Source organism: Saccostrea echinata, unplaced genomic scaffold (assembly GCF_033153115.1).
Source record: "Saccostrea echinata isolate AGI-Se365-2 ecotype Australia unplaced genomic scaffold, CSIRO_AGI_Sech_v1 ptg000054l, whole genome shotgun sequence".
NCBI lineage: Eukaryota > Metazoa > Mollusca > Bivalvia > Ostreida > Ostreidae > Saccostrea > Saccostrea echinata.
In genome coordinates this window covers 60,982,440-60,992,244 of record NW_026889803.1, presented here as the reverse complement: position 1 = coordinate 60,992,244, position 9,805 = coordinate 60,982,440, and the positions used below count along the sequence as shown (strand labels likewise).

At 33.1% G+C, this 9,805-nt stretch overlaps 1 protein-coding gene across 1 annotated transcript; it reads left to right on the top strand.

Moving 5' to 3' along the window:
* The first annotated feature begins 2,002 nt into the window (after positions 1–2,002).
* LOC133172074 (potassium voltage-gated channel subfamily A member 10-like) lies at positions 2,003–9,805 on the top strand. Its single transcript, XM_061306884.1, has 2 exons — positions 2,003–2,197; positions 8,878–9,805. Exons 1-2 carry the CDS (start codon positions 2,003–2,005, stop codon positions 9,799–9,801), a joined length of 1,119 nt encoding a protein of 372 aa, XP_061162868.1. The 3' UTR covers positions 9,802–9,805.

Genomic DNA, 9,805 nt, shown 5'->3' with positions numbered 1-9,805 from the left:
GATAGATTAAAGACCAGATTCTTTCACATCCTAGACAACTGCTTCTTCTTCAAAAAAAAAAAAAATGAAACTCGTAAATTGCATACTAGTACCTTGTCACTGGTCATATGCAGACTTGTTTTGTTCAAAAACATTCTGTTTCTACACACGAGTACTCCGAGCTTGATATCAAAGCGATACTTCATTTTTTTTTCATTGACAATATCTATGTGATTTTCGGAAACCAAGTCTTTTAACAATCTTTGGAATTCCCAGGGATATTAATTTGTCCCGTTATTAGTAGATCTGTTTTTATATTCATGGGAAGCCGAATTTATTCAAAAAGAAGAAGTCTCTTGCCCAGGTCTTCAACTCGACATTTAGATATATCGACGACGTTTTATCAATTAACAACATTTATTTCCATTACTAAGTTGATTTGATATATCCCACTGAAATCGAAATAAAAGACACCATAGAATCTGACACATCTGTTTCAAATTTGGATGCTTTTCTAGAAAAATACATTGACGGCAATCAAAAAATGAACTAAATGATAAAAGTGATGACTTCAACTTTTCAAGCGTCAACTCATCTATGTAGCAATATACTATTTTCACCTTTATATGAAGTTTATGTTCTCAGAGTTGATTCAATGCACAGGAGCATGTTTTACGTACGAAAAATTTCTAAAAACGAACCAGGCTATTGACAAATACTTTAAAGACACAAAGATGTCAACAATCTGGCTTAAGTCAACATTTGCAGATTCTATGGCTGATATAATGACCTTATTTGCAAATACAATCAGTCGTTAAGTCGAATGTTAACTGAAGTCTAAATAGCCTAAAAGAAGTATAAATTGTTAGGCCATTATTTTTTATACTGAATTGTGTACGGTTGTCTCAGCTAAGTTTATCCGATCATAAACAAGGAGCACACAGCATGCGTGATCGGTCAACAGGGGATGCTTACTATTCCATGGCACCTTATCCCACCTCTGTTTTCAGAAATCCGTGTTTTTTTTTCTTTCACGGTCCCACAGTAATGTTGGTAATGTTGTAAGCAATAACTCGCTAACTGAAATATTCTGGCCTATATTCCCTTCATTTAGTAATTTTTTTTTCTCTCCAAATATAGATGGAGAGTCAGCACGACTTCCCCATACGTCATAAATCCAGATAAATCAGATACCCCTGCTGTTTTAGAGGAAGTTTTCCCCCTCTTTTTTCAGTTTCTGAACACCTCAAGAAACTAAATGAGCTTTTTTTAATCAAAAAATTGTTATATATTTAAGCGCCCATCTCCAATCCCACCTCGTAACCTTGTCCATGGCGTCCTATTGCAGCAGTTTCATCTTGTGGTGTTTTGGGGTATTGTTGAGAGTATAAATTACTTTTGATATGGGCAACTTAATAACTCTGCCCCAAAATGGCTTCCCATACATCATTTTATTCCACATCCTTATGACGTTGTCTTAGGTATCTGTGTGCATGAAATAACAAATAGCGATTTAAAAAGCTGTTACTTAATCGAGATTTCAACGGAAGTTTGTTTAGTTATTTGCAATCAAAGTGATGGTTGGATATTGAAATTATCACCTTTATATTGAAAATAGAGGACCTGCTTATCTTCCATGTCAATATAAAAGCTCAAAATATTTAAAAAGAATCAATGATAATTAATCATTTATCGCTCAACTACAATTGATTCTACATATTCACATCATATCTTCTGAACCCACTGAAGGAACATGATGGAGATCGTGAAAATCAATGTAGGGGGTTCGATGTATGAAACTAGAATCCAAACTCTCTCTCGATACCCAGATACTTTATTAGGAAGACTTTCACGAAAATCAGAGTTCTATGATGACCATAGAAAATGTTACTTTTTCGACAGAAACCCAGATATTTTCCCCTCGATTTTGGATCTTTATCGCACAGGGACGCTCCATTTCCCTTCATTCTATTGTGGTGCTATGATAAAACAGGAACTTGATTTTTGGGAACTTTCACCCAAAATGCTTTCAGATTGTTGTCTGCAACAATATATCCAATCTGAGGCCGACATCCAGACGACACAGAAGTTAAAACAGACGTTTGAAGAATATGAACTGGATTACACCGAAGAGGAATGTCGTACAAGTCAAGTCAAAAGAATTCTCAGGAAGATATGGCTGACATTGGAAGAACCATCGTCATCGAAAATAGCTAAGGTTCTCTCTCTCTCTCTCTCTCTCTCTCTCTCTCTCTCTCTCTCTCTCTCTCTCATCTAAAGATCTGCCAGTTTATATGTTATTTTATCAAAATTCCTCTTTATCAATCGGATTAAAAATTATATTTTTTCAAAGATTTGGTTGACATTTTGGACATGTTGTAATAGAAGTTTTATGTATCAATTTTTTCATATACTTGTATAGTTTTTTTTAAGTTATTTTAACATGAGCAGACTCAAACCATAAATAGCAAAAGAGTATTGTGTTTTAAAAATAATGTTTAATACATTTAAAATTTTCCAATGTAAATTTTCATTTAATTTCTAGCTAATCTCAACTCACCCCAGCTTTATAAATTATATCTCCTACAAGGCTTGTCTGCTATACAATATCACTACTTGAAAATAAGGTCCATTATCATAAAGAATACAATAATTAATATATTCTGTAGATAGTACAGGCATAATTATCAGAAGAAAATTGCTTTTGATGAAATGAATGAATCAGAATAATTTAAAAGCAAGACTGACAATACTGTTTACACTCTTTATAATCTGTGTCGACAGTATTAAATAAATAGTTTAGTACAGTTTAGAGTATAGAGATTTTCTTTCAATTTAAAGTCGCACTTTTATTTATTTATTTTTTTTTTTTATGTATTTCTATTTTTTCCGAAATACTGATTATGGTTACAATTACAAAGATTTTTATCGCACGCCATCGATTTTCTATTGTGTTTTTGACCCTCTTTGTTTAAATAACAGATCTTCAATTAAACAAAATCGATATCAAAGGTTGACATTGTATTTATCGATACCGCTGGAGTTTTATGGAAATTTAGTAATAAGAGGATGATAAGTATTTTAGAGTTTAGTCGTGGAATTCAATAAACATTTACAATTGTAATATAATGCAACTTGGGAAAGTTTCAAATTTTCCAAAAATAAAAAACGGAATGCAACGACTGGAAATGTTCCCACTAACGATAAACGATAAATATTTAAAGATTTTTAAGATGATGGGACTTGAAATGTTGCAAAAGTTTAAATTCAAAAAATTGTAAATTATACATTAAAATTGGCAATTCATCGTGCACAAAAAAGCTTTTTCAATTACGTAATAAAAATAGTCTAAACTTATATATTCATTTTATGAATCAAATTATCTTTGAGAAAAAAAAAACATAGTTCAATATAAGTTTACAGACAATGTTCATATAACAAAAGGTTCATTAAATATTCTGTCTCCTTTAATTTTTTTCATGAAGGTTTGTTTCTGAATTAGTACAGAAAGCGGACATTTTTTTTTTCTAGAAAACTAGACAGGTAATATCAAAATTGAATGATATAAATGGAAACCCGGCTTTGTTAACCATTTCAAAGAAAACTGAAACACTTTTTATGAAGGAATAGGTTATTTAAAGACATAATTTATATAAACTTGTAGTGGAGTGACTCTCATCCAGAGGAAGAGTCTTTAAATGGTACGGTCCGAAAATATTTATCTTGCTAAAACCTTTTAAACGTTTGATAGCAGTTACACTATGATTAATAAAGCGTACTTAAAATTTTATATTTGATTTCTTATTGTGTCTATGAAAGGGAACAATGGTTCTTCAGCAATGAAAAATCCAGTAACCGGTCTTTTTTTCGAACGAGTAGTTGGTTATTTAATCAAAAACAAGAGGCTCATAAGCCACAAGGCTCACCAAAGTCACATTGGACCTGCTGTTCCCCCCTTTTCCCTTGAACATTGTTGACACCATATTGTGTCCCTACTCTAGTTCCAAGGGATTTTGAATTAGCTTGAATCCGCACGACACTTAGTAGGATCCTTTAATATCAATATGACTAACCGGACTTGCTTAATGAGAGAAATATTTTTATTAAAGATATTTCCTTATTTATTTAAGTGTAAAACTTTGACTCCCTAATATTGCTCCATACATTCCGGGCGTAACAGTTTGAACAAACCTGAATTTGCCCTAACTGTATAAAGATGTAATGATATGGCTATCATGGCCCTTCCACTTTTTAGAAGATTTCAATTCCTATATTGTGGCCTAACTTTACTCCGGCATGAGGCCATGATTTGTTTAAGCTGAGGATGCTTACATAGTAATAGCCATGTTCTTCTTAGGAGAAAGATCTTTAAAGATTTTTCCTTTTATATGCCTATGCAAAAGTTTTATGCTTTATCATGATCCCATTCAGGGGCCATGAATTTAACAAACTTGATTCAGTACTATTTGAGAGTGCTTGCGTTTTGATATGGCTGATCATAACCCTGCTGTTCTTAACAGTAAGATTAGATTTTTTTTAAATATTCCCCCAATATATTCTTGAGTAAAACTTCGATACCTTATTGTGGTCTAACCATTCCCATGTTTTTGTTTATTTGTTTGCTTTGTGTTTGTTTTTTACTTTTGTTTTATTTTGTTTTTGTTTTTGGTTTGTTTGTTTGCTTTTGTTTAAAAAACTTGTTTAACTAGACCAAATTACTTTTTAAAATGATACAAATTTGTAATTAGGGAACTCAAATCCATTCACTAATGCAACATTTTCATCGGAAGATTTTTTTTTATCGGATACAAACGATGCCTTTTCAAAAAGACAAACTAAGAAAACTTGTTAAAGAAAATCATATTCACTTAATTGCATCGCTACATTTATACTTTTCAAAGGGAGAGAAAAAAATTGTTTGTTAGTCAATATTTCATTACATAGGTAAGGGCAATTAAGATTTTTTAAGAAAATGGAAAATTTATGGAAAGAACAATAGAAGCAAATTCCATGTTAGGCACTCAAACCATGTTTATTTAAATTACACAAAATGTAAGTTTTTGGTTTTACCATTGAATAATATATTTTATTTTTGTAACAATCTAAATCAATGCACTGAGGAATGAATATGTATACCAGTATTCATCATGTCTATACCCCGGTACATACACATAGACAAATACATGTATCGTGATATCGTTAAGATGAGTTGATATTTTCTAAAGATTAATTTTATTTCCTTACTGCAAAAGCAGTCAATCTTTCGATGAAATATGAAATCGATAGCTGGATAATTAGTTTTCTTTTGTGCATGATCATTCAATTTTTTAAAAACCAAAAAAATTATGCATGAGGAATTTTAAATTTTTAAAAACTATTCTGTCCTTCGTACCAGCTACATTGTTGAGGAGTATGCCAGAATAAGGGCTAAATATGAAAAGGAAAACCTCGATTCTTGTCAGACGAGATCAATTGTTTTAGAAGTACACTGTATATGTATATTAAAGAATCGTATTAGCAAATTAAAATTAAGGTAAAGAAAGTATAAGTACCATCAATCCTTCCGTTTTTTCGGTAAAATGGAAGTGATAATATATATATAAATATATATATATATATATATATATATATATATATATATATATATATATATATATATATATATATATATATATATATATATATATATATATATATATATATATATATATATATTAGGGATGGCAATCGAATACAGAATTGCCAATCGGTTAACCGCAAGACGTTCCTACCGATTAATCGGTTAATCGTATCAAAAATTCTATTTCGTCATTGTAAGTTGTATTGAAATAAATAAGAAGACTACTAATGTATCAGTAACATTTTAAAAAAAACGATGAAACATGCCAAAAGTATCAAGTACATTTAAAACCAGATTTATTTTTAGTTGTTTTCTTTACATCTGAGAAATTTTCACTCACAGTTACACTCCACCTAGCATCTATGTCAGCACACAGTTACACTCCACCTAGCACCTATGTCAGCACACAGTTACACTCCACCTAGCACCTGTGTCAGCACACAGTTACACTCCACCTAGCATCTATGTCAGCACACAGTTACACTCCACCTAGCACCTATGTCAGCACACAGTTACACTCCACCTAGCACCTGTGTCAGCACACAGTTACACTCCACCTAGCATCTATGTCAGCACACAGTTACACTCCACCTAGCACCTATGTCAGCACACAGTTACACTCCACCTAGCACCTATGTCAGCACACAGTTACACTCCACCTAGCACCTATGTCAGCACACAGTTACACTCCACCTAGCACCTGTGTCAGCACACAGTTACACTCCACCTAGCATCTATGTCAGCACACAGTTACACTCCACCTAGCACCTATGTCAGCACACAGTTACACTCCACCTAGCACCTATGTCAGCACACAGTTACACTCCACCTAGCACCTATGTCAGCACACAGTTACACTCCACCTAGCACCTATGTCAGCACACAGTTACACTCCACCTAGCACCTGTGTCAGCACACAGTTACACTCCACCTAGCACCTATGTCAGCACACAGTTACACTCCACCTTGCACCTATGTCAGCACCTACTGAAAATTTCGTACAAACTACTAAATCATTGCCAAATAGCCATGGCATCATTGATTATAGTTATATTTACAGTATTCACTGCAATTCACACAGCCCATGAAAACTAACAATTAACAAATTTACAATTTTTCTTTCATTTGAGTTTGCTATGTACTGCCGGACGTTGTATTGTGCTCAAAATAAATGTCACTACGATACCACACTCCACAGAAAAAAAAAATAATAATATCTCTCTTTAAAAAATAGTATAATTTAAAAAATGTTTTAAAAAACTAAATAAAATGTATAGCTAGAATTTAACAGCGTAAACAATATTTATCACTTGTATCGTTTCGAGGTCTTGTATACCACTTACAGAAGTAAATAAACATTGATGCAGCAGGATTAAGGTCAAAGGTTTATGCACAGATGGGTCCTCAGCGGGAAGTTTTGCTTCAAAGTGTACATCAGGTCACATGCTCCCTTCATTAGTGTTTGCCTAGTAACACAACCTTCAATTATTTATAGAATGTGACGCAGACAGGGGGACATGATAAAAATCCTTCGCATATTTTAAATAAATAATTAATCGGAGAAGAGGGGAGAAAGTATGGTTACTATATAATTTTTCTTTTTTGAGAATGTCATATTACTTTGTTTAATTTAGTGATTGTATTGCCTCAAAGGTGATTGAGCATACGTACTATATTCTTACTCGCAAATTTGGCGGTGAGGAAGCAGCATTTCCGGTTGAACACCGTAACAAAATCCGGCTATTGCTCTACGAGCAATGAGCCCGGCTAAAAATTAAGAACAATGTCACGCAAGTTTATAGTTCATTCTGCTTTGTCACCATAATCAGAATTAAGTGTGAACTTTTGCTTAATTTACAGTGTTTGTTTAAGTAATATAATTTGATAGATAACTACAAAGGATAGAAGAGGAAGGTACATAGTTCACAGTACTCAACGATCCTTTAATTAGAATCATTAAAGAAACACATCACGGCTGGGTAACGACATGGTGTATAAACAGCAATTAACATCTCGAAAACTGACCAATTACCCCTGCGATGTCAATCCGGAGAGCCTTAATTATCTCCGAATCAGTTTAGATAGATAGGTGAAAATGCGAACATTTCATAATTTTTAATTTGTATTTTTTTTAAATTGAAAATCGAATTCTCAGGAAATTGCGTTTAAATTTATACATATTTCAATATTTTCCGACTAACCGATTACAGATTTTCTAACCAATTACTATCGTTCCGACCGAGTAACCGATTAACCGGTTACAAATTGCCATCCCTAATATATATATTTATTTTATATATATATATATATATATATATATATATATATATATATATATATATATATATATATATATATATATATATATATATATATAAAAGTATGAAATGTATATATATAAAGGGTGCTTGAGAAACAGAGTGCTTGCGTTTTTCAATGACAATATCTATGTAGTCTTTGGAGACTGGGTCTTCGCATAATCTGTTGGAATTGGCACTAATTAATTATGCTTTTTTATTAGCCGACCTGTTTTTTATACTCTTATGAAACAAAATTCATTCATCATAATATAAACTTCACATGAGAAGAAAACTCTTCCTGTGGCCTTCAATTCGGCATTTAGAGACGACTTCAGATTTTCCATCCTTAACTTCTTCTATTTATATAGAAATATTGAAGATAAACAGTGATCAATCTGCATATGGTGTTTATGTCTTCTTACTGATTTGGTACGAATGAGCATGTTCTGAGTACGATTAATTTTATATCATGGCAAGCTACTGACAGATAAATTGATAATTCAGGTCTTTTTACAATTTTCTTTAAAGTCGAAATTTTGCAAATTTTATGGTATTTATAATTACTTTTTAGCAAATACAACCTACCCTTGGATCGTATATCGGCCGACACGTTTCATACCCATTGTTAGGCCCTTGTTTATACTAATCTTGACTACGGATTACTCCATTTACCTTACCAATACAGAAGGCTCACGGTAGATGTGACAGGGGATGCTTACTCCTCCTAGGCATCCGATCCCATCCCATCTGTGGTGTTTCGAGATGTCTGCGTTTTTGCCCCTACTAATGTTTCGTATTTGTTTACAGGATTTATGAGATTAATCTTCACCCTTTTCATAATGATATTTTTCCATTTTTAAAAAATTTGAAAGAACAGCAATTATGAAATCAGTTACGACATACATGCAGAAAAGTTTAAGTTATATTTTATATTATATGACAGCATTTCAATAATGATTACTTTTTTTCTCTTTCTAGGTTTTCAACTACATCTTCCTTGCTATTGTTATTGTTTCCATGGTAACATTTGTGCTGGGTGCACATCCGTCTTTCAGAGAGGAAAAGTTACCATATACTCATCTGTTGATGATAATTGCATACAAAGACATTCGCTTTTTTAAAGAACTCAACTTGCAGAACCCCAAAGAAGTCATGCTTGGAACATCACTCCCTAACGAAGCACTGAGGTACAGCGAAATGTTCACCTCCATTTTCTTCACCTTTGAACTAATTTTTCATTTCATATCTTGTCCAAGAAGATCGAAATATTTTCGATCACCTTTAAACATCATTGATCTTCTCTTGGTGGTTGCCATGTGGACGACCTTTATTCTCGAACAAGATCTGGAGTTTCTGGTGAACCACTATGAACTGGTGCAATTTTATTTAGTGATAAAATCCCTGCTCATTTTGAGGCTATTTCGGGTGTTCAGACTGATGAAGGTATACTCTGGTTTGAGAATAATGATGATGTCGATTCGAGCTAGCATTAGAGACCTTCTTCTTCTGACCTTGACGTTTCTTATCACTTCACTATTCTTTGCAAGTTTCATCTACTATGCTGAATTCTACGTGGTAGACACCTTCTCGGATATTTTCATAGGGATATGGTGGTCTGTGATTACAATGACAACCGTGGGGTACGGAGACATGTTTCCAAAGTCAACATTTGGTTACATTGTTGGAGGGGCGTGTGCTTTCTCTGGGATGCTTATATTGGCCATGCCTGTAGCCATCCTCGCTACAAACTTCAGCAATCTCTACAATAAAAACATTCTGCGACAAATGAAAAAATCATTCATAGATCGAAAAAGTAAAAGTGTTGACAAATTACAACTCTCCAGGGTGTCCCCGACAAACATTGGTGAAAAGCAACCAGTTAAGGTGAAGTGCAACTGGTGATGCC

Excerpts from the sequence above, each read along its gene's own strand:
- LOC133172074 (XM_061306884.1), top strand. The coding sequence starts at position 2,003 with ATGCTTTCAGATTGTTGTCTGCAACAATATATCCAATCTGAGGCCGAC. Across the intron at positions 2,198-8,877 it reads CGTCATCGAAAATAGCTAAG|GTTTTCAACTACATCTTCCT; the intron begins GTTCTCTCTCTC and ends TTCTCTTTCTAG.